Below are 26,636 nucleotides of genomic sequence, written 5' to 3'. Positions count from 1 at the left end.
CTGTAAACTTCCTGAAGATAGGTACTGGGGCCTTTGTCCATTATGTTAATTGTCCTTTCCTTAGTAGCTAGAACAGGGCAAATATCAAAGAGGTATTTTTTAATGAATTAGTGTTTAGGCCTTCTCCATTAAAGATGAGAGCTTGGAGACTACACAAGTTACTGAGCATTGTTTCATAATGTTTTATAAAACTCTTATATATTAATGACAATTAGGAGAAAGAGACTATGTATAGCATTGGATGGCACAGACGTTAATGTGTTTACTTCTAACCAAAAGGTTGGCATTTTGAGCCCACCCAAAGGAGCCTGGGAAGAAAGCCCTGGTGACCAGCTTCCAAAAACATAGCCATTGAAAACCCAGTTGAGTGCAGTTCTACTGTGACACACATGGGGTCACCATGAGTTGGCATCAACCCAGCACAACTAGTCTCTGTACTATAGCCCACCCTAACGTCTGCCCCCGACTGTCTTACTCTTCCTACCACTTTGGCTTTAGGCGTGTTTAACCCCTGGTGGTGTGGTGGTTTAGAGCTACGGCTGGTAATCGAGAAGTCGGCAGTTCAGATTCATCAGGTGCCCCTTGGAAACTCTGTGGAGCAGTTCGGCTCTGTCCTGTCGGGTCACTACGAGTCAGAATCAGCTTGATGGCGGTGTGGGTTTTTTTAAATAAATAAATAAATAGCATGTTCTGCATCAACTTCTGGCATTCTTTCTGAATCGCAGTATAGGATAACATCAGATAGATATAATCTTCAAAGAGATGTTATGACTAAGAGTTTATAAATCCCTTCATACTTACATGGAATAATAATAATGTCATTTCATGTACCTTAGAATCATCCCTGCAGCTGCTTAGGGTTTCCAGTTCCCACCTCCCTCATTATCTTCTAAAACCAGGGGCTCACATAGGCAATGTGCTGGTCACAAAGCAAATGTATGACTTCATCTGTTCAATTGAATCATCTCCATTAGTTAATTATTCCACCTACGTGGTATTTAAAAATGTTATCCCCTGGTTAAATTCAATAAAAGAGAAAATTAGATTTTCCTTTCATACAATGGTTGGGTGATCCTCCCCTTTCGTTTTAGGTGCTTACAGACAGTTGTATTTAAGTGTCATATGTGATCTGGCCTCAGCCAATTTTCACTTGAGGCATCCCTAGTACTTGCTTTGGTTCCCTGGAGCATGGAGTGGCTCTGTTCATTTATTACACATTACTTTTGTTAGCCTTGGCTGGCCAGTCATGTCAAGCGGCGTCTGTACCAAAGCTTCAGACGTGCTTGCTTTGTCTTGATTTATGTTTCCACCAGCTGTACTGAAGCGTCTTTTTATATGAGAGTTGATGCTGAATCTAGACATTAGGAGGGTTTCAACCACCAAGGTGATAAAGACTATGATTCATGAACCCCTCAGGCATCATTTGAAACTAGAGATAGTATTTAGAGTTTTGAAAGACAGATTTCACAGTACAACTGGCCTGTAAGTAAGCTACCTCTGGGCCATTTTTATACTACCCTGGATCGTATATGATTGTATATACTGGCTCATGATGCCTGCCCATCTGCAAATAGATCGACTTAAGACGGAATGGTTACATGCGTTGCCTATGACCAGGGACTGATTCAACGGCATGGGGACCCTGGAGAAATCTACCAGAGATTCACGCCAAATATGCAGCTGCATCTTCAACAGTCAAGAAATTAGGATTTTCCCCCTTCAGAATCAGATCTTGGTTATGCGACCTGATCTTCTTGCCAGACAGTTCAATTAGATTTATATTTACTGAGTAGTGTGAAGTGGAATGGAGGCCAAGTGGAATGGTGCTGGCTGCAGAATGAGCTAAGTCACTGCCCTCCAGGAGCCCATAGTCTACATGAGGACACGGCCTAGTGGGAGAGGCTGCCTTCACTGCAGGGAGCAGGGGGCTTCAACAGCCACTTCCTCCATCCTCCCATTCTTCTCATGTGAAGTGTCAGTCATGCTGCTCTGTCATCATTAGTCTCACCAGGGTTGCCCAACTCTGCTCCCTTGGCCTGGAATTCCTGAAACTTTTTTGAGGGGGGATGGGGAGAGGGGAAGTGGGGGATCTCTGTTGGGGGACTATTTGTATGTCTCTTTCTGACTAGTCCTGACAACTAGTGGCAGAAGCAAAAACTTTAAGATCTTGGCAAGAGGCAATAGAAGGTTAAGTATCTAAGTGCATTTTATATAATTCAAGTAATACAGAGAAAAACGATAAGGATAAAATGAAACAACTGGCAATTTTCCAGAACATTATCCCGGCATATATATTTATATATTACTGATGTATTTATATTATATATAAATATGTATAAAAATATAATACATTATATATTTGTATTATATATAATATGTTATATATAAATATATATATATAAGTATGTGTTATATATATATATTTATATCTATCTGGAGTCTGTTCTTTGCCTCATATCTCCCATTCAAGTTATTAGCAGGTCTAAGGACTCTACCTTGAAATGTACCCTGATTCTGACTGCTGCTTTCCACCATCACTCCCTTCTTCATAATTGCTACCTGTCTTTCCACAAATGCGGCTCTGCAGTCACTTCTCTACCTAACAGCTGGGACGATGCTTTTAAAATATGAAACAGACCGTGTCTTCCCTGTTTAAGTCTTCCAGGTGGTTTCCAAGACACAGGATAAAATCCAAATTTCTTATTGTGACCCACAAAGCTCTGTGATTTGACACTTTTCAAAATGAAAGCAGATATACAGAATAAATATTTTCTAATGAAACATTATTTTGATTAACGATAGCCAGTGGTAACAACATATGTGTATTAATAGATTGCTTTCAACCTGCGTTGGCACTTTTTCTTGTTGGGTGCTGTCAAATTGATTCTGACTCATGGTAACCCCATGTGACAAAGTAGAACTGCGCCATAGGGTTTTCTTGGCTGTAATCCTTAGGGAAGCAGATCACCCGACTTTCTTTCCCAGAGTGGCTGGGTGGGATTAAACTGCCATCCTTTCAGTAGCAGCCCATTTCGCCACCAGGGGTCCTTGTTGGCACTTTAAATCCATTGCCATGGAGTAGATTCCGGCCAATAGGGACCCCATAGGACAGAGTAAACCAAACCAAACCCGTTGTCATTCAGTCAATTCTGACTCATAGGACAGAGTAGAACTGCCCAATAGAGTTTTCAAGGAGTGGCTGGTGAATTCAAATTGCCAACCTTTTGGTTAACAGCCTGGCTTTTAACCACTGTGCCACTAGGGCTCCTGTTGGCACTTTAAGTGACTCTAAATATGTTTTGCCACTCTTAACCTGAAACCTTATGTTAGTTAGCATCTAAGCTGACCGATAATTCCTGCCCGTATTTAGTGTATGACCTTCCCCAGTTGTAAGGAATAAAGTGAAGAAGTACTGTGTTGATTGTCTTAGGAAAACCTGGCTAATGCAGTGAACTGACAGATTCTACCTGATTCTACAGTAACGAGAATTTATCCACTTAGTTTCACTATTCTATAAAGCCCAAGACATTCACATGTGTATTCATGTTACACATACAAAAGAAAGGTCTGCTTTTCAACTATGTGAAAAGCAATCATTACTTTGGCTTAAGTCATTACTTTGGCTTAAATCACTCTCTTCTATACCTGAAGAGCAAAAAGTTACTGATGGGAATTTCAATGAGCGTTTTAAAGGAATTCATTGAAACTGAATTGGAAAAAATGACCTTTTTTGAATCATTCAGAATTGAATGAGTTTGCTGTTTATAACGCATTTTATATTTAACTATAAAAAGTACTCATCTCAAATATTGGGACTCCCTAAGCAATCAGTGGAAGCTTTGACCACACCATCCCCTATGTACAAAATAGTCTTTCTGTTTCTTGGCTCTATCACTCTCAGCTCAAAGCTCAATAAATTCCCACTAACATCAACTTGGAAATTACTCTCTAATCTTCATGTCATATATTTCCCAAGCTTGAGCAGTGCATATTTGTAATTACTTCTTAGTTGTCTGGAAATAAAGTAACTGCTTTGTGGATTTTGTATCTGCCATGAGCTCAGCTAAGGGCCATCTGTACCAGAATTAACTAGGACACTTGGAATCTTTCTGTCAAATACAGATAGTTGTTGTTGTTAGTTGCCGTCAAGTCGATTCCGTCATGGCGACTGTCGTGTGTCAGAGCAGAACTGTACTTCAAAGGATTTTTAAGGACTTTCGGAAGCAGATTACTAGGCCTTTCTTGCAAGGTGTCTCTGGGTCGGTTTGAACTGCCAAACTTTCAGTTAGTAGTCTAGCACTTAACCATTTGTGCCACCCAGGGACTCCTCAAATGCAGATTGGGGGGACCCCAATCCAGAACAAAATGAACTTGAATTTGTATTTTTAACAAGTTTGCCAATTGATTCAGATGCACATTAATGTTTGAGAACTACTGTCCTAGAGATCCCACCCACCCAGAAGTGCTCTTGGTCATAGAAACTCAAACAGAGCTCAGAGAGATAGCTCAAAGTCTGAGTTTCAGAGTGTAGTACATATTTGTTTACTCATTCTACAAACATTTCCTCAGCCCTGCCTTAGGAGAACCTTAGGCTCTGTTTTGGGAAAATGAGGGGAATATATGTACAGTGATAAACAACAACAACAGCAACAAAAGCACCTGTCCTCCTGTAGATTACATTCCAGTGAGGCCTTTCTTCTCTGTAAGATCATAGATATTGAAAACCCTATGGAATGCAATTCCTCTCTGACACACATGGAGCCACCATGAGATGGAATTGACTCAATGGCAATGAGTTTGGTTTGGTTATTAAATGCCATCATTCCTACTATATCATATATTTGTTTACACGCTTGTTAACTGCCTCACTGATGAGAGGCCAGCCAGGTAATAATCTGGGTAAGAGCATTCTAGGAGAGAGGAACATCAGGTGAACATGCCCTGAGAATTTAGGAGAATCAAGGGCCACACGTACACACCCAAAGACCAGTGTGTCTACAGTAGAGAGCTCAAGTGAATGGTGAGAAATGAGGGCAAAAGTGTGGACAGGAGCTAAATCATACAGAGCTTTGTGGGTCAGGATAAGAAGTTGGGAATTTTTTTTTTCTTTTGAAAATATATACACCAAAATATACACCAGTTCAACTATATCTACATATACAATTCAGTGACAGTGATTACAGTCTTTGAGTTGTGCAGCCATTGTCACCCCCGTTTTCTGAGTTGTTCCCCCCATTAATGTAAACTCACTGCTCCCTAAGATTCCTATCTTTCGAGTTGCTGTTGTCGCTTAGATCCCCTATAGATAGTTATGAAAAGAGCATAATACTAGTTAAGCTAAACTATTGTTTAGTTTTAAGAAGATTGCAGGGGATATTTTTGGTTTAAAAATTATCTCAGGGCGGTAGTAGTTTCGGGGGTTCATCCAGCCTCCATGGCTCCAGAAAGTCTACAGTCCATGAGAATTTGAAATTCTGGTCTATATTTTTCCCCTTTTGATCAGGATTCTTCTGTCTAGGTATGGACCAGTAACTAAAATTTGCCTCCAAAATTAGAGGTTGCTGAGAGACCGAAGAAAGGATGGCAACTCCAGTGTGGTGGAGACTTACAGACATGACCAAGCCCTGGGTAGCAGCAGGACCAGGGCAGACCTCTGTGCCTGGCAGTGGGAGAGCAGAGGTTTTATAGGGGCAGGGGACAATAATGGCTACAAGCCAGGGGCTTACATAAGAATGACTCAGCAAACAGTAGTGAACTAGCAGATCACATGAGGGAACTCATGTTCAGCCTCGAAAAGCCTGTTTTCCTGTCTGTCCAACCCTCAAGGCTGGCTTTTACAATCTGGCATGCTCCCCTTCTTGTGCTATAGTATGAGAGACCTTGTTCCCTCCCTGCTGGGAACAGATCTAGAAGTGGGGTTGGCCAGGTGCCATATGGTGCCTGTGAACGTACAAGAGACAAAGTTACTGTGTGCCCAGAACAGAGGGAAGTCTTCTCCAATAAAAAGAAGGAACCAGGTTTGGAAAGGAGACCCAATACCCAGCCTCCTTATCAGCGAATGCTCTGGGCCCAAAGCGTTTACTTAGGCAGCCAGGATGGGAGGCGTAGAGACAGACCATTCCCCCAACATCTCTTAAAGAATCTTTGATCAAAATGTTCAGTAACGGTAGTCAGGCCCCATCCAGTTCTTCTGGAAGAAATCTGGATTTTATTCTGTGTCTTGGGAACCACCTAGACTTAAACAGAGAAGACGTGATCTATTTTACATTTTAAAAGGATCACTCCAGCTGTTATGTAGAAAAAATTCTTCAGAGCTACATTCCTGAAAAGAGAAAGATCAGTTATGAAGCTACAGATGATGATGGAGAGATGTGGTCAGAGTTAGGGGGTAGTTAAAGGTAGATCCATTAGACCTGCTAATAAACTGAATGGAAGCAATGAGGGAAAAAATGGAATCTGAGATAAATATAACTTCATGGATAATGTTCTGGAACATTGCCAGTTTTTTCATTTTGTCTTTTTCTTTCTTCCCTCTTTATTACCTGAATAATATAATCATCTGCCTAATTATAAATGATAATATAATTATAAATATATAATATAAATATATTACCTGAATACTATAATGTATGTTTATTTAGATATACATAGGTTTAAAAAATATATAGATATTTTTTTATAGTTAACCGTCTACTGCCTCTTGCCATGATCTAAGTTTCAACTTCGGCTACTATTGTCAGGACTAGTCAGAAAGAGAAATACAAATAGCCCCTAGTAGAGTTTTCCACCCTTCTTACCCTGACAAAAGGTTTCAGGAATTCCAGACCAAGCGAGCAGAGTTGGCCAGCCCTGGTGAGACTAATGACTTACAGAGCAGCGTGACTGTGACACGTCACATGAGAATGATGGGAAGATGGAGGATGTGGCTGTTTAAGCTTCCTGCTCCCTATAGGTGCAGGCAGCCACTCCCACTGGACAGCATCATTATGTAGGCTACTGGCTCCTGGAGGGCAGTGACTTAGCTCATTCTGCAGCCAGCACCACTGTACTTGGCCTACCCCTGTGCACTTCAGAGCACCCAGTAAATCTGAATCTAATTGAACTGACTAGCAAGAAGGAAATAATATTGGCAAAGTAGATTGAGCCCAGAGGCATTTCTCAACAGGGCTTTAAAACTGCCACTAAAAACAAGCTTATATTTTATTCCAATTATACTGAAAGGAATTCTGCTACATTTATATGCTGAAAATATCTAGAACAGTTAAATTCAGTGAATCGCAACATTTTTCACAGCCCTAAGGCACTCTTCCCCCATCTGTGTGTCAGTTTGTCATACTGTGGGGGCTTGAGTGTTGCCATGATACTGGAAGCTATGATACTGGAAGCTATGCCACCAGTATTAAAATACAAGCAGGGTCACACATAGTGGACAGTTTCGGCTAAGCTTCTAGGCTAAGACAGACTAAGAAGAAGGACCTGGCAGTCTACTTCTGAAAATATTTAGCCAGTGAAAACCTAATCAATAGCAGTTGAGCATTGTCTGATACAGTGCCCAAAGATGAGCCCCTCAGGCTGGAAGGCACTCAAAATACATCTGGGGAAGAGCTGCCTCCTTAAAATAGAGTCAACTTTAATGACATGGATGGTGTCAACCTTTCAGGACCTTCATTTGCTGATGTGGCACAACTCAAAATGAGAAGAGCGAGCTCCAAACATGAAATATATGAATTATAAATCTAGGAAAATTGGAAATTGTCAAAAATGAAATGGAATGCATAAACATTGATATCCTAGGCATAACTGAGGTGAATTGGACTGGTGTTGGCCATTATGAATCAGACAATAATATGGTCTACTATGCCAGGAAACACAACTTGAAGAGGAAAGGTGTTGCATTCATCATCAAAAAGAATATTTTAAGATCAATCCTGTCAGTGATAGGACAATAGCCATATACCTACAAGGAAGACCAGTTAATACGACTATTACTAAAATCTACACACCAACCACTAAAGCCAAAGATGAATAAATTGATGATTTTGACCAATTTCTGCAGTCTGAAATTGATCAAACATGCAATCAGGATGCGTTGATAATTACTTGTGATTGGAATCCAAAAGTTGGAAACAAAGAAGAAGAATCTGTAGTTGGAAAATATGGCCTTGGTGATAAAAAATAATGCCGGAAATTGCATGATAGAATTTTGCAAGACCAACAACTTCTTCATTGCAAATACCTTTTTTCACCAACATAAATGGTGATGATACACGTGGACCTCGCCAGATGGAGTACACAGGACTCAAATCAAATACATCTGTGGAAAGAGATGTTGGAAAAGCTCAATATCATCAGTCAGAACAAGGCCAGGGGACGACTTTGGAACAGACCATTAATTGCTCATATGCAAGTTCAAATTGAAGCTGAAGAAAATTAGAACAAGTCCACAAGAGCCAAAGTATGACCTTGAGTATATCCCACCTGAATTTACAGACTGTCTCAAGAATAGATTTGATGTATTGAACACTAATGACCGAAGACCAGAGAATTTGTGGAGTGACAACAAGGACATCATACAAGAAGAAAGCAAGAGGTCATTAAAAAAAACAGGAAAAAAAGAAAAGACCAAAATGGATGTCAGAAGACACTCTGAAACTTGCTCTTGAACATAGAGTAGGTAAAATGAAACGAAGTAACGATGAAGTAAAAGACCTAAACAGAAGATTTCAAAGGGTGGCTTGCAAAGACGAAGTTGTATTGTAATGACATGTGCAAAAACCTGGAGATAGAAAACCAAAAGGGAAGAATACACTTGGTGTTTCTCAAGCTGAAAGAACTGAAGAAAAAATTCAAGCCTCAACTTGCAATATTGAAGGATTCTACGGGGAAAATATTAAATGATGCAAGAAGCATGAAAAGAAGATGGAAGGAATACAGAGAGTCCCTATACCAAAAAGAATTTGTCGATGTTCAGTCATTTCAGGAGGTAGCATATGATCAGAAACTGATAGTACTGAAGAAAGAATTCTAAGCTACACTGAAGGCACTGGTGAAAAACAAGGCTCCAGGAACTGACAGAATATTAATTGAGTTGTTTCAGCGAACGGATGCAGCACTGGAAGTGCTCACTCATCTATGCCAGGAAACTTGGAAGACAGCTACCTGGTCAACCAACTGGAAGAGATCCATATTTATGTCTATTGCAAAGACAGGTGATCCAACCAAATTCAGAAATTACTGAAAAACATCATTGATATCACACACAAGTAAAATTTTGCTGAAGATAATTCAAAAATGGTTGCACGGAATTGAGAACCCAGATATAAATCCATCCACATATGAGCAGCTGATATTTGACAAAGGCCCAAAGTCCATTAATTGGGGAAAAGATAGTCTTTTTAACAAATGGTGCTGGCATAACTGGATATCCATTTGCAAAAAAATGAAACAGGACCCATACCTCACAACAAGCCCAAAAACTAACTCCAAGTGGATCAAAGACCTAAACATAAAGACTAAAACGATCAAGATCATGGAAGAAAAAATAGGGACAACGTTAGGAGCCCTAAACAAGGCATAAACAGAATACAAAACATTACCAAAAATGATGAAGAGAAACCAGATAACTGGGAGCTCCTAAAAATCAAACACCTATGCTCATCTGAAGACTTCACCAAAAGAGTAAAAAGACCACCTACAGACTGGGAAAGAATTTTCAGCTATGACATCTCCAACCAGCACCTGATCTCTAAAATCTATATGATTCTGTCAAAACTCAACCACAAAAAGACAACAACCCAGTCAAGAAGTGGGCAAAGGATATGAACACACACTTCACTAAAGAAGATATTCAGGCAGCTAACAGATACATGAGAAAATGCTCTCGATCATTAGCCATTAGAGAAATGCAAATTAAAACTACGATGAGATTCCATCTCACTCCAACAAGGCTGGCATTAATCTAAAAAACACAAAATAATAACTGTTGGAGAGGCTGCGGAGAGATTGGAACTCTTATACACTGCTGGTGGGAATGTAAAATGGTACAACCACTTTGGAAATCTATCTGGCATTATCTTAAACAGTTAGAAATAGAACTACCATACAACCCAGAAATCCCACTCCTCGGAATATACCCTAGAGAAACAAGAGCCTTCACACAAACAGATATATGTACACCCATGTTTACTGCAGCTCTGTTTACAATAGCAAAAAGCTGGAAGCAACCAAGGTGTCCATCAATGGATGAATGGGTAAATAAATTGTGGTATATTCACACAATGGAATACTACGCATCGATAAAGAACAGTGACGAATCTGTGAAACATTTCATAACATGGAGGAACCTGGAAGGCATTATGCTGAGCAAAATTAGTCAGAGGCAAAAGGACAAATATTGTATAAGACCACTATTATAAGATCTTGAGAAATAGTATAAACTGAGAAGAACACATATTTTTGTGGTTACGAGGGGGGGAGGGAGGGAGGGAGGGAAAGGGTTTTTTACTGATGAATTAGTAGATAAGAACTGCTTTAGGTGAAGGGAAGGACAACACTCAATACATGGAAGGTCAGCTCAATTGGACTGGACCAAAAGCAAAGAAGTTTCCGGGATAAAATGAATGCTTCAAAGGTCAGCAGAGCAAGGGCGGGGGTTTGGGGACCATGGTTTAAGGGGACTTCTAAGTCAATTGGCAAAACAATTCTATTATGAAAACATTCAGCATCCCACTTTGAAATGTGGCATCTGGGGTCTTAAATGCTAACAAGCGGCCATCTAAGATGCATCAATTGGTCTCAATCTACCTGGAGCAAAGGAGAATGAAGAACACCAAGGTCACATGACAACTAATAGCCCAAGAGACAGAAAGGGCCACATGACCCAGAGACCTACATCATCCTGAGACCAGAAGAACTAGTTGGTGCCCGGCCGCAATCGAAGACTGCCCTGACAGGGAGCACAACAGAGAACCCCTGAGGGAGCAGGAGATCAGTGGGATGCAGACCCCAAATTCTCATAAAAAGACCATACTTAATGGTCTGACTGAGACTAGAGGAATCCCGGCAGTCATGGTCCCCAAACCTTCTGTTGGCACAGGAGGGGAACCATCCCCGAAGACAACTCATCAGACATGAAAGGGACTGGACAGTGGGTAGGAGAGAGATGCTGAAGAAGAGTGAGCTAATGATATCAGGTGGACACTTGAGACTGTGTTGGCATCTCCTGTCTGGAGGGGGGATGGGAGGATAGAGAGAGTTGGAAGCTGGCAAAATTGTCACGAAAGGAGAGACTGGAAGGGTTGACTCATTAGGGGGAGAGCAAGTGGGAGTATGGAGTAAGATGTATATAAACTTATATGTGACAGTCTGACTTGATTTGTAAACGTTCACTTGAAGCTCAATAAAAGTTAATTAAAAAAAATACAAAAAAAAGAAAGGAAGAAGAAAAAAAAAATGGTTACAGCAGGGAACTGCCAGAAATCAAGCCAGATGCAAGAGAGAACATGGAACAAGGGATGTCATTGCTGATGTCAGATGAATCTTGGCTGAAAGCAGAGATTACCATAAAGTTGTTTACCTGTGTTTTATTGACTATGCAAAGGCATTCGACCGTGTGGATCATAACAAATGATGGATAACATTTTGAAGAATGGGAATTCCAGAACACTTAATTGGGCTCATGAGGAAACTGTACGTAGATCAAAAGGCAGTCATTTGAACAGAACAAGGGGATACTGGGTGGTTTAAAGTCAGGAAGGGTGTATATCATGTTTATTCAATCTGTATGCTGAGTAAATAATCCAAGAAACTGGACTATATGAAGAAGAACAGGGCATAGGATTGGAGGAAGACTCATTAACAACCTGCATTATGCTGATAACACAACCATGCTTGCTGAAAATGAAGAGGACTTGAAGTACTTACTGATGAAGATCAGAGGCCACAGTCTTCACTGTGGATTACAACTTAATATAACTAAAACAAAAATCCTCACAACTGGACCAAAAACCAACATCATGATAAATGGAGAAAAGATAGAAGTTGACAAGAATTTCATTTTACCTGGATCCACAATCAGCACCCATGGAAGCATCAGTCAAGAAATCAAAGGACTTACCGCATCAGGCAAATCTGCTGCAAAAGACCTCTTTAAAGTGTTGAAAAGCAGAGATGTTACCTTGAAGACTAAAATGTGCCTGACCCAATCCATGGTATTTTCAGTCATCTCATATGCATGCGAAAGCTGGACAATAAGTAAGGAAGACTGAAGAAGAATTGACGACTTTGCATTGTGGTGCTTGCAAAGAATATTGAAATATACTATGGACTGCCAGAAGAACGAACAAATCTGTCTTGGAAGAAGTACAACCAGAATGCTCCTTAGAAGCAAGGATGGCGAGACTACGTCTCACATACTCTGGACGCGTGATCAAGAAGGATCAGTCCCTGGAAAAGGTCATCAAGTTTGGCAAAATATAGGGTTAGCAAAAAAGAGGAAACCCTCAACAAGATGGATACAGTGGCTGCAACAATGGGCTCAAGCATAACAATTGTGAGGATGGCACAGGACCAGGTAATGTTTCGTTCTGCTGTACGTAGGGTTGCTGTGAGTCTGCGGAACTGTCTTGACAATACCTAACGACAACAACAAGACACTTTTTGTTGTACTGTGGTGGTTCTATGTTGCTATGATGCTGGAAACTGTGCCCCTGGTATTTCAGATGCCAGGAGAGTCACCCATGGTGGACAGGGTTCAGCAGAGCTTCCAGACTAAGACTAGGAAGAAAGGCCTGATGACCTACTTCCAAAAATTAGCTAATGAAAACCTACAGATAGCACCAGGACTGGGCGATGTTTCCGTTATACATAAGGTTGCTGCGAGTTGGAGTTGACTGGATGACAACAAGAATAAGGCACTCTTGGAGTCTCTGGATGGTTAAGAGCTTAGCTACTAACCAAAAGATTGACGATTCTAATCCACTCAGAGTTGCTTCAGAAGAAAGCCCTGTCAATCTAACCCAGTGCCATCGAGTCAATTCCGACTCATAGCAACCCTGAAAAATTAGGCATTGAAAACCTGTGGAGCAGTTCTAGTCTGACATACGTGGAGTTGCCATGAGTCAGTCATCTCAACAGCCACTGGTTTGGTTTGGTTTAGAAGCATTCTTCAGGGGATAGTGAGTTCAAGGAAGAGGAGAGGGTGGCTGAGAAAGAAAGGGTGGGAAAAAGACTAAACTCAAGCCAGAAAATGAATTTGTATATTGCATAGAGGTAAGAAATACAGCCATCACATCTGTGTATCCTAAACCCTCACAGTTTCTGCCATGCTATTTTACTATGTATGCTATTATTTATTCAACACATATTTATTGAATGCTCCTATATGCCAAGCATTTTCTCAGCTCTGGGGAAACAAGACAGTCTCTGTCCTCCTGGAGCAACATTAGTGGAGTACTCAGAGGAGGGAGTGTAGGTTGGATGAGAGCAGAGAGTCTCAAGAGATTTGCACTGGCCATGTTAAGACTAAGATGTCGATGTCCTTAAACATCCATAGAGACCCACCTTGTAGGTCACTGTGTAGTAAAGTCCAGGGAAAAATAAGGAAGTGTGATTTACTTAAAATTTTCACTTGATATGATAAAATATATATATGAGGATTGTTGTTGTTAGGAGCCACCTAATCTGTTCCGACTCATAGCAACCCTATGAACAACAGAACAAAACACTGCCCGGTCCTGTGCCATCCTCACAGCTGTTGCTATGTTTGAGCCTATCATTGTAGCCTCTATATCAGTCCATCGCATTAAGGGTCTTCCTCTTTTTGCTGACCCTCTACTTTACCAAGCACAACATCCTTCTCCAGGGACTGTTCCCTCCTGATAACATGTTCAAAGTATGTAAGACGAAGTCTCACCATCCTCCCTTCTAAGGAGCATTCTGTTTGTACTTCTTCCAACACAGATTTGTTTGTTCTTCTGGCAGTCCATGGTATATGCTATATTCTTCATCAACACCATAATTCAACAGCATCAGTTCTTCTTTGGTCTTCTTTATTCATTGTTCAGCTTTCCCATGCATATGAGGTGATTGAAAATACCATGGCTTGGGTCATGCAAAACCTTAGTCCTCAAAGTGACATCTTTGCTTTTTAACACTTGAAAGAGGTCTTTTGCAGCAAATTTGCCTGGTGGAATACATCATTTGATTTCTTGACTACTGCTTCCATGGATGGGCATTGATTGCGGATCCAAGTAAAATGAAATCCTTGACAGCTTCAGTCTTTTCTCTGTTTATCATGATGTGGCTTATTGGTCCAGTTGTGAGAATTTTTTTTTCTTTATGTCAAGGTGTAATCCCTACTGAAGGCTGTGGTCTTTGATCTTCATCAGTGAGTGTTTCAAGTCCTCTTCCTTTCAGCAAGCAAGGTTGTGTCATCTGCATAACACAGGTTGTTAATAAGCCTTCCTTTGACGCCCTGTTCTTCTTCATACAGTCCCGCTTCTCTGATTATTTGCTCAGCATATAGATTGAGTAAGTATGGTGAAAGGATACAGCCTGATGCACACCTTTGCTGACTTTAAACCATGCAGTATCCCCTTGTTCCATTGGGACAACTGCCTCTTGATCCATGTACAGGTTCCTCATGAGCACTATTAAGTGTTCTGGAATTCCCATTCTTTGCAATGTTATCCATAATTAGTTATGATCCATACAGTTGGATGCCTTTGCATAGTTAATGAAACACAGGCAAACATCTTTCTGGTATTCTTTGCTTTTAGCCATGATCCTTCTGACGTCAACGATGATATCCCTTGTTCCACATGAGGGTACTGCTAAGAAAAACACATACAAAATCACAGGGTTAATCAATGTGCTGATTATATGTTTCTAAACATATTAAAAGAAACATGAAAATGCTGGGTTTTCTTTATAATGCTGCCTGATTTTTATTTTATTTTTTGGATAATTTTAGGGGAGGGTGAGATTATTGCCTTTTTTTTTCCTTGAGAATGTAAGTGCCAATAGCTCAAGAAACTGGTCTGTTTTGTTTACCGCCTTCTTCCCAGTGCTGTTGTGGAAATACTTGCTCAGACTCAGAATTTAAAAACAAGATCTTATGGTTTATAATTACTGCACTGCAGGAAGGAAGGAGAATATTCACCAGACAGAAGCTGGGCTGTTCCTTCCCATCTGAGGTCATCAATGCAGGAAAATCACACCAAAAAAAAAAAAAAAAAAAACCACTGTCCAGTCAATTCCAACTCATACCGACCCTGTAGCAGGCTTTCCTTTATATTGAGCCTCACTAAGATGTGCCTGTGGTCAGCAGAAAGGACCAGGTCTCATGACCTTCGGGAAGGAAGATGAAAGAGAAGCACAGCAGAGGCAAAGGGAAGATGGGCCTCATGGACACAAGGGAGCAAACTCCAAAAGGGTGATTTGAAAGAGCACTGATAAACCAAAAAAAAAAAAAGCAAAACCCAGTGCAGCCGAGTCGATTCCAACTCTTAGCGACCCTATAGGACAGAGTAGAACTGCCCCATAGAGTTTCCAAGGAACGCCTGGTGGATTCGAACTGCCGACCCTTTGGTTAGCAGCCGTAGCACTTAACTACTGTGCCACCAGGATTCCCAGAGCACTGATAACCTGTGCTTTTTGTACTTGTCCAGTAAAACATTTATAATCTATAGGGTCTACAGGGCGCTATGAATTAAATTGTGTTCCCCTCCCCCAGTATATGAGTTGGAGTCCTAATCCTTAAGCCTAATCCCATTTTGGAATAGGGTTTTCTTTCTCATGTTAATGAGGCCACATTATTGCAGGGTGTGTCCTGGACCTAATCACTTCTAAACTCTAAAAAGAGCAGATTAGATATAGAAGGGAGCACAAAGGTGGAAGGATAGGTGCCACATGAAGGTCTTCAAGGAACCAAGGAACTCTGGGCCAACAGACAAAGATCTTCCCCCAGAAGAGACAGCAAGCCTTCCCCTAAACTGGTGCCCTAGCCTCCTAAACTGTGAGAAGATTAAATTTCTGCTCTTTAAAGCCACCCACTTGTGATATTTCTGTTTCCACAGCACTAGAAAACTAAGACAGGGGATGTCACAGTTTTTGTCCAGGAGAGGAAGACATTAAGGGGTGTTGTTTGTTGAGATCTTTACATTTCTAAATCATGGGATACGATGTCCTATTGCTTATGAAGGGGATGACTTCTCCATCACTGTCCAACAGTGTCTGGTGCATAGTGAAAAAAAAAAAAAAAACCAAGCCCATTGCCACTGAGTCAATTCAGACTCATAGCAACCCTATAGGACAGAACAGAACTGCCCCATAGGGTTTCCAAGGAATGGCTGGGGAATTCAAACTGCTGGCCTTTTGAGTTAGCAGCTGAACTCTTAACCACTATGCCACCAGTATTCCTGGTAGGCATTCCCTAAACTTAACTGGTAAAAGAATGAGTGAATTAAGGAACTATTAACATACTGAACTTTTATCCAAGTTCTACCTCTTGTGGCGCAGGAAGTATGCCTGTCTAGTTAGTGGGGTGGGGGAGAGGGTGGAGGTAGACTGTTAGCAAGTCCTTGGGGCTGCAGCTGTAAAGCCATGTTCTCTGGTTCCTTTTATTAGATGTCAAAAACTTGCATTTTGATCATCCATCTGATGGGGAAGTACCAGTTGTTATGGAGTTGATTCCGACTCATGGCGACCCCATGTGTGTCAGAGTGAAAATGTGCTCTACTGGATTTTCAGTGGCTGGTTTTTCAAAAGTAGATCAACAAGTCTTTGGAGAAGCCTCTGGGTGGACTCAAATTGCCAGCCTTTTGATTAGCCAAACCAGTTGCACCACTCAGGGACTCTAAAGGGGAAGAGGAAGTGTTTATTTACTGGCCTTCCTGAAGCCTTATTAATAACTATATTCATTTTTTCTATATTTAGGTTCATTAATATTCTAAACTTAAAACACCACGAACAAAAACCCAGTGATACTGGCTTGAGGAGTATGTGGTTAGTATAATGCAGCCATTCATCCCAATATTATACAGACTTACTTCCCAGTCACTGGTACCACCAAACAATTACAGACTTCACCCACGAGTGTAAGCAAGGTTTAATATGCTGATCCCTAACTGGATTGTGACTGTACACTGTCTGCAAGCAAATCAGAGGGAGAGAAAAATCCCAGGAGGCACAGAGCCAAGCATCCCCACTTTCTTCTTCCAAATGCACCCATCAGAGAAGTCAGTGGGGAGGAGTGAGAGAGGAGAAGGAGAAAAGAAGCTAGATGGAAGTGTTCTGCCCATAGCTTCTGTCCTGGGAATTGGAGTGGAATTTCCACCTGCACACACACGGGAAGTCCCTGGGTGGTACAAATGGTTAAGTATTTGACTATTAACCAAAAATTTGGAGATTCGAACCTGCCCAGAGGTGCCTTGGAAGACAGGCCTGCTTCCAGAAAGTCACAACCTTGAACTGTGAAGCAGTTCAACTCTGCATATATGGGGTGACTGTGATTTGAAATAGACTTGACAGCAACTAACAACAACATGGTAATGAGGAGTGGGGAATAATTATACCACCGAACAGTTATTTGGACATTAGCAATACTTTAGGAAATCTGTTAGTCTATGTTGTTGTTAGCTGCTGTAGATTTGACCTCCAACTCATAGCCACCCCATATGTTACTGAGTAGAATTGCTCCATAGGGTCTACTTGGCTGCACTCTTTATGGAAAAAAAGTTTGCCAGGCCTTTCTTCTGTGGTGCTGCCAGATGGGTTCAAACCTCCAACCTTGAGTTAGCAGCTGATCATAAGCCACTTGAGCCATCCAGGCTTCTGCCCTAGATTCCGATGTGTTAGCATTTTCATTTACCTCACCCTCTTCTGCCATAACTTTTAAATGCTTAAATGTCTGGATCTTGCCCAACTTGGGTATTGATATTTTCTAAATAATTTGATGGCATTTGACTACCGCAGATGCTGAAGCAATATGCAACATGGCTTTTTGTTGCATCTGAAGACAGATGGCAATAATGACCACTTTCCTTGTCAAAATTATTTTTGAAAAGCCGTGTCAGCCTTGGATATAAGGATATCTTGGATATCCTTATATGATTGACATGAGTGGAAAGACACCCTTCTCCAAGGGGCAGAGAGAGGTTAGGGCAGAGCCATCTGGAGACTTGCTGATATCAGCAGTCGTGTGGCTAACACACATTCACTTTATCAGATAGCAAAAAGCTTGGAAGGTAAGAGAATGAAATTTCCCATTTCAGAAGAAATATGTGAGCGTGCACACACGCACACACACACGTATACAGAATTCGTAACACCAACTTTTAGGATAAGCTCTAGACTGTGTAGGAGAGAGATTGGAGGTGGGCAAGAATTGTTATGTGACTATTAATTTTTTTCCTAATAAATAGCATGGTGATGTTAATTTGACTATACAGTAATGGAGTCAGCTTTCATGGGTAGTTGCAGACTGGATTCATTGTTTTCAATGTCAAATTACATCATGCCATGATTTCTAGTTCAACAACAGAGAACATTCTGAGATATTTTCACAAACTAATAAACCTCATACAATTTTTAAAGGCATTTGAATCTGCACCAGGATTATCCAAAATATCGCAATAAAACGTACCTTGTTTGCTATGACTGCTGTTTAACGAGGAGCATCTGCTTGCATCACTGGCAGATTCTAAATTCTAGCAATTTATTTACTGAGAGAGATTTCATAATAATGTAACTTAATGATGCATACAGTACAGATCAAGTGATGATGACTCAGTTTTACAAGTATTTTTTTAGCATGCTGCATCCTCTCCCTGGAATGCTTTTCATCATCAAAGACCGGAAACAAACCCTTGACACTACCTAGTGTAAACCCTTCATTTATAGTTGAGGGAATTGATCCCCAAGCTTGTCATTTCCAAGTAGTAAAAAAAAAACAAATTTTTTTTTTTTTAATAGCAAAGCCAGGATTAGAACACAATTTTCAACTCCCAATCCTTTGTTCTGTCCTCTACCCATCTTTTAAGACTCAGTGCAAGCCCCACCTCCTTAAAAAAAGCCTTCCATAACCCCCGATGATTTCTCGCTGGTGAGGATGGTACAGAACCAGGCAATGTTTTGTTCTTTTATACATAAGGCGGCTATGAGTCAGAGCCCCGACCAACAGCACCTAACAACAACAACGACAGTCACTAGTTTGTTTAGCATTTGGTTAAAAATATTTGCTTCTCACTCCCAATACTATGCTTTATCTTCTATCTCTAAGGAGATTATTATCTCTTGAGGACAAAATCCAAGTTCTATGCTTCTCTTGACTGTTCCACAATACCTAGCAAGAGCATCTGCGTTCTTGTCCTTATCTTTTAACATACTTTTACTTTCCCTAATGAATCCAGCACTTCGCTCCTTGTCACTCCAAACCAACTTCCATATGCATGACCTTTTCAACCCTGTGGCCATAGACTGCATCCAGCTCATCCTCACCTCCAATGACCGTCACCATCACCCAGCCTCAAGAAAACATTAGCACAACCTCATAATAGATGTCCCCATCATTCAGAAATGCTCTACATCCCAGATCTCCGTGTATAAAATTCCCATTTTCTGCACATAGTCTGCTATTCTCCCACGCCTTCCATTTACTCTCACAGAATCTGCCTTTCTCAACCCTTCTCCTTGCCCCTGACTACTGGGTCTCTTCCAGCTTCGCTTGACACCCTGTCTTGACACATGGCTTAATGCTTTCTTTCTTTTCTATCTTTAACCTACAAACTTTTGAAAAAGGGAGTGCATACAAACTGCCTTTATCTCCTCACCACCAATTCAGTCCTTAATCCTTTGCAATCTAGGTCCTATTTCTGCTGCTTATTCTAAAGCCAGGGTATTTATCAGCTGGACCTGAGTCGCTCTGCCCTCTTTTAGACATTTACTGCCCAGTCCACCATAGTCCTCACCACTCTCTAACTTCACTTAGTTATTAACACTCACCTGGCCCTACTCATTTATGCTTCTTGGTCTCTGTAGACATCTGAACAATTTGAATTCACCAACTGCTTCCAGAAAGATTATAGCCATGGAAACCATATGGTACAGTTCTACTCTGTCCTGTAGGGTCACTATGAGTCAGAATCAACTTGACAGCAATGGGTTTGGTTTTGGGGTTTTATATGGGATCACACTGACAATAGTAACTGGAAAGATTAGATAGGAACCTTAGCAGGGCAGTGAGTGTATGGTAATGGGCGAGGAACAACTCAGAAAACAAGGGTGAAGGTGGTGGTACAACTTGAAGATTGGAATCAATGTCACTGGAATGTACATGTATAAACTTGAATTGGTGTTGGTTTTTACTGTGTATATTCTCAACAACATAAAAAAATTAATTATTTTAAAAAATAAATAAATGCTTGTTGAATGAGAGAGAGAAAAAGATTTTGGGGGTTACTATGAATCGGAATCCACTCAAGGGCAACAGGTTTGTTTTTGGGTTTTTTTTTAATGGCCAGAAGGGGTACATGAGGAAGTAAACTTTAAACTGAACCTCGAAGGATTGATTAGCAATACAAAGAGGAAGGAAAAAAAGGTATCAGAGACAAAGAGTGCCCTGTGTTATAATCCCAAATTGTACACTTACTACTTAATCTTAGGCAGTTTACTTAACCTTTCTGAGCCTCTGTTTCCTTATCTTTTGAATTAGATAATATAATATACTCAGTGCTGCTGTAAGAAATTACTGAGATAAGTTATAGAGTAGGACTCAATAACTAGTGAGCTATTGACAACAACAAAAATAAGGACTCCCTGAATAATGATCCAATAGATGGGCTATGTCTGGAGCATAGTGGGTAGCTGAATAAAGTGTGCAAAACGCTTCATAGAGAGAAACATAGAGAGATGAGCATAGAGAGAGAAACAGCGAGAAAGCAAGAGTCATATAGTCACCATTTCTCTCTCCAACCAACTTAAGACTTAAAGTTATCAAGCCATCACTGATTTTACTGGGGCATGTGGTGAAGGCCAAGGACTGTAAAGTGGTCCTTTCTCATTAGAAGGCACGTGAGCTTTGAGTCAGACAGACATGGGTTCAAATCTCAGTTCTGGCACTTACTAGTTAAGTAAACTTGAACAAGTTTGTTAACTCTTCTAAGTCAGAGTGGCCTTATTTATAAAATGAGGGTGAAATGACCTGCCTTTAAAGATAAATTTTCTGTAAGTATTAAACAAGTATCATACATATGAAGAATCTACCATCGTGCTGGCTACATAGTGGACACTCAGTAAGTCTTACTTTCCTTTTCCGTCTACAGGTGCCACCAGCACTTCTCAATCTCTGTACCTTTCTTTTTTCTCTCTCTTGTTTGTCTTCGCCTCCTCCTATGCTTTTCTCTATCTCTTTCTTCTTTACCAAGCCTTTGCCTCCCTACCCATATCTTAAGGATCCCTGGTGATGCAACAGTTAAGAGTTCAGCTGCTAACCAAAATGTTGGCTATGAGTTGAAATCGACTCAACGGCACCTAACAACAATAGCACCCATATCTTGGGCTCTCAACAAGTATTTACTGAGAATGATGTCAGTAAAAAGCAATTACAGAGCACTTACTGTGAATCAGGCGCTGTGGTAGTAACACTAGATTTAAACACAGCTGCCTGTAGTCATCTCAAAGGTACTTGAAACTCATTTGCATGTAGGAGCCGTGTTCTTTCCGTGCAAATCTATTTGCAAAGTATATCCACTTGAAGTTGTTATTGTTAGGGTCCATCAAGTCAGTTTCAACCGATAGCAAGCCCATGTGGCAGAGTAGAACTGCCCTATAGGGTTTTCTTGGCTGTAATCTTTGCAGAGGCAGATGGCCAGGTCTTTCCCCCACAGAGCCACTGGATGGGTTTGAATCACCAACCTTTCAGTTAGCAGCAAGTGCTTAACCATTTTGCATCACCAGAGCTCCTTAGCTTGAAGTTAAATAAAACCTTATTGTTGGCCAAATTGTGCTGAAAGTTCCCGTGCTTCCAAAAGTGTATGTATAGGCAGACTGAAGGGAAGAACTAGGAACCCTGGAATAGTGATTACTGGAATGGCAAGAAGTAATAAGGAACTGTGGTGGAGGAACAAAACAAAAGTCAAAATATAGCCAGGCATATCCTTTTGAATCATTAATCCTACTTTTGATAATTGTTGTTCTTAAGTGCTGTCAAGTCGGTTCCGACTCATAGCAACCCTATGCACAACAGAACGAAACACTGCCCGGTCCTGCGCCATCCTTACAATCATTGTTATCTTGAGCTTATTGTTGCAGCCACTGTGTCAGTCCACCTCGTTGAGGGTCTTCCTCTTTTCTGCTGACCCTGTACTCTGCCAAGCATGATGTCCTTCTCCAGGGACTGATCCCTCCTGACAACATGTCCAAAGTATGTAAGATGCAGTCTCGCGATCCTTGCCTCTAAGGAGTATTCTGGCTGCACTTCTCCCAAGACAGATTCGTTTGTTCTTTTGGCAGTCCATCGTATATTCAATATCCTTCGCCAACACCACAATTCAAATGTGTCAACTCTTCTTCGGTCCTCCTTATCCATTGTCTGGCTTTCACATGCATATGACGCGATTGAAAACACCATGGCTTAGGTCAGGCGCACCTTAGTCTTCAGGGTGACATCTTTGCTCTTCAACACTTTGAAGAGGTCCTTTGCAGCAGATTTGCCCAGTGCAATGCGTCTTTTGATTTCTTGATTGCTGCTTGCATGGGTGTTGATTGTGGATCCAAGTAAAATGAAATCCTTGACAACTTCAATCTTTTCTCCGTTTATCATGATGTTGCTCATTGGTCCAGTTGTGAGGATTTTTGTTTTCTTTATGTTGAGGTGCAATCTATACTGAAAGCTGTGGTCTTTGATCTTCATTAGTAAGTGCTTCAAGTCCTCTTCACTTTCAGCAAGCAAGGTTGTGTCATCTGCATAACTCAGGTTGTTAATGAGTCTTCCTCCAATCCTGATGCCTCGAGCTTCTTCATATAGCCCAGCTTCTCAGATTATTTGTTCAGCATACAGATTAAATAGATATGGTGAAAGAATACAACCCTGACACACACCTTTCCTGACTTTAAAGCAATCAGTATTCCCTTGTTCTGCCCGAACAACTGCCTCTTGATCTATGTAAAGGTTCCTCATGAGCACAATTAAGTGTTCTGGAATTCCCATTCTTCGCAATGTTATCCATAGTTCGTTATGATCCACACAGTCGAATGCCTTTGCGTAGTCAAATTAACCTGAGGAAATGATTATAGATGTGCACGAGGATACAGCTTAAAGATGATCCTTGCAGCCTTGTTTATAATATGACAAGAGTAAAACTGCCTTAACCCCACCGATTGCCAAGGAGTCAACTCTGACTTATAGCGACTCTATAGAGCAGAACAGAACTGCCCCATAGGGTTTCCAAGGCTGTAAATCTACATAGGAGCAGACTGTCACATCTTTCTCCCATGGAGAGAGTGGGTTCAAACAGCTAACCTTTCAATTAGCAATTAAGTGCTTAACACTGTGCCACTACGGATCTCTAAAACAGCCTTACCGTAACAATAGACTTAGTTGTGATTTATCCATATAAGCTTTACTAAATCATGCCACAAAGGAATATTCATTAACATGGAAAGAGGACCAGGTGATAGTACTCACTGATAAAAGCAGGTTGCAAAGCAAAACATACTGGGTGTAAGTATATTTGAATAGAAAAAAGAATGAGAGGCTAGCAAGATATTAGTAATAATTGACTCTGAAGGTGAGATGATGAATTTTTACTGCTTTGTTTTTTTTGTTTGTTTGTTTACAGTTTAAATGTTTCTATGTACTTTTTTAACAAGTAAAAATGCCATATAATGATAGAGATGATAGATAGGTAGGCAGGTAGATAGATAGGTAGATAGATAGGCAGATAGATAGATGATAGATAGAGAGATAGAGAGAGAGATAGAGAGATAGATAAACAGCACTAAACATACACACACACATTAAAGTTTTGCTCTTTTGTGAGTAGAGTTAGATAGTTGATCTATAGATAGGCAGGTAGTAGGTAGGTAGATGGATAGATATAGAAACACCACTAAACATACACACACACGTATATTGGAGTTTTGGTCTTTTATGAGTAGAGTTAGATAGTTGATCTATAGATAGTTAGTAGGCCGGTAGGTAGGCAGAGAGAGAGAAGGGAGGTAACTTCCATGTTCTGGAAGCACATAGAGCCATACGTCTAGCGAGACAGCGTTTCATGAGCCCTTAGTCGGAATCGACTCGACGGCAACGGGTTTGGTTTTGGATGTGGCGTCATCAGTAACAGGTTAACTAAAACAAGCGAAATGTATATGAGCATATCCTTTCTGCCGTCAGGTTGACGCCCACGGCAACATTCTCCTCAGCACCTTGGAAATCAGGAATGAGACGACCGGCTCGGAAGTGCTCACCGGCGTGAGCGACCCCAAGGCCACCATGTACTCCTACGACAGCGCCAGCATCCAGTACCGTAAGCCCCTGAGCAGCCGCGAGGCCTACGGGCGCGCCCTGGACCGGCATGGCGTGCACAGCAAGGGCCGCATCCGCAGGCGCGCCTCGCAGCTCAAAGTCAAAATCCCGGACTTGACTGATGTGAACTCCATAGACAAGTGGTCCCGGATGTTTTTCCCCATCACTTTCTCTCTTTTTAACGTCGTTTATTGGCTTTACTATGTACACTAAGGTCTCTCCTCACGGCTCAATTTAGGCTACTTTCCTCTTCTCTTTTTTTTAACCCCGCAGGTCCCCTGCAGCGATTCTGTTGTTTTTTGAGGTAGGAGATTCAGCCATCCAATTGGTTTTGGGTCTTGCATATCAATTTTATTACTGCACCATGTTTACTTCGAAATAGAAGAAAAAAAAAAACTCTATTTTTTTTTTTCAGTCTACTGTGGTCCAGGTTATCAGCTCTTTAAGAGCTCTATTAATTGCCATGTTTACAAAAACAACTAACAAACACAAAGAGAGAAGTTAGACAGGCAGATCTTGTGCAGCCTTTCCTAGTCTCCCTGGATTTTACTGATTTATTTTTTAAACGGGTATGAGAAGAGGACCTAGCTCTCTCTGCCTGTACTGCTTCCTGGTAAACTGTAACAGTCTCATGCTGCCAAAAAAAAAAACACACAATTCCCAGGATTTCAGAAGAAAAACAAAGCCATTGACAAGTTACAGATTTCCAGGAAGAGGAGAAAACATAAAGGAGCCTAGAAGAGGAAGGAAGACTTCTCTTCACCCTTACATTCCCCTCAAGTCCCGTGTAGAGGGGTCCTCGGCTCCCTGGGAAGAGGAGGGAGGGATTGGCAAGTGCTAATCAAGGTTAGGCAAAACGAGCTGGCCACGTTCACCTCACCTTTTAGCTGGATATTCTGAAAAATTCCTCTCTCTCAGATTTTCAGGCAAAATTTAAATTAGCGTTAGAATCCAACCTGGTAGCCATTGAGAACTTTTTTTTTTTTCTGAAGAATGAGGAGTTCTTGGCGGGGTGGGCGGGCAATGAGCATTTTTCTAACCATATCAAACGAGGAGCCCTGAATTCATTTCATTATCCTGGAATCACTTGATGCTGTGCCGTGAAGCCATGCCACCACATCTCACATTCCTGCTCCAGAGAGAGTAAGAGAAGGGGCCAGCGAGAAGATGAAGGCAATGGTGGGCAATTTCTGCTTGAGAAAAGCTTTGCCCTTTTCATGAGGAAGGCAAGATTCATGTGCTGTGAAAACGGTGCCCGGGGAGTTACCTGAACTGCCAAATCTTAAATCAAATAGTATGTATTTCTTAGCCTTCCAGAGAGTAGTATCTAATGGTGACAGGCTACACAAACAGGCCTCAGTTAGCACTTGATGGCTCTGCTCTCTGTACTCTGCATTCCAAAATGGGAAACAGAAATGAATGCTTCAGGAAATGCGTCGACACTCATTTTGGTGTCATTCTCCTCTGTGGCCAGATTTACCTTTTACAGAAAACCTTCAAAATGGCAAAATCACAGATAACAACCAACAAAATTATAACAACAGTAGTGATAAAAGCACTGGGCCTTCAAACATTGACACCACCCTCTAAAGTGTAAGCTTTGTCTATACCATTAATCACTCTCATTATTGTTCTGCCTTATCTCTGTTCCTGTATCACTTTTGTGCTTGGTTCTTATAGAAACGGCATCCCTCAGTAGCCCACCAACACAATTCTAAACAAGTACAGCCAAGTACACAACTACAGTTGGGGTTTGTCCCCTTGTATGTCATTGAAACTTTATCATTATGATTATTATTATGGCTCAACAGCAGCTAACAACAAATCTAAGAACTCTATGTGATCATTTCAAGGTTGAGTGAAATCTTAAGGAGACTAACCAGTGATGAAGGAGATTTGGAGCCTGATCCATGGATGTGAAATAAGGGTTGCGGTAGTGATGAGGATGGCTGCCTCATGTGATGACCTGGCTTTCTCCCAAAGGCTGTGATGGGGGCCATGTTTGTAGTAGTACCAGCTGCTGGAAATTATGATCTTAATTGTAAAGATAAGGCTAAATTCCCACTGATGAGCCCAAGGGGAGAGTTATGAATACTCTTTTAGATAGTGA

The 26,636-nt window shown here is 41.1% G+C and overlaps 1 protein-coding gene across 1 annotated transcript in view; it reads left to right on the top strand.

Moving 5' to 3' along the window:
* Nucleotides 1-25,098, top strand: part of GABRB1 (gamma-aminobutyric acid type A receptor subunit beta1) — a 508,700-nt gene extending 483,602 nt beyond the window's left edge. Inside the window, exon 9 of the mRNA XM_064285862.1 lies at nucleotides 24,395-25,098. Within this exon, the coding sequence (XP_064141932.1) occupies nucleotides 24,395-24,739 (345 nt within the window). The 3' untranslated portion in view covers nucleotides 24,740-25,098. The remainder of the gene's footprint in view (nucleotides 1-24,394) is intronic.
* Nucleotides 25,099-26,636: the final 1,538 nt, after the last annotated feature.

Source organism: Loxodonta africana, chromosome 5, assembly GCF_030014295.1.
Source record: "Loxodonta africana isolate mLoxAfr1 chromosome 5, mLoxAfr1.hap2, whole genome shotgun sequence".
Taxonomy (NCBI): domain Eukaryota; kingdom Metazoa; phylum Chordata; class Mammalia; order Proboscidea; family Elephantidae; genus Loxodonta; species Loxodonta africana.
This window is presented reverse-complemented; position numbering and strand designations above follow the sequence as displayed.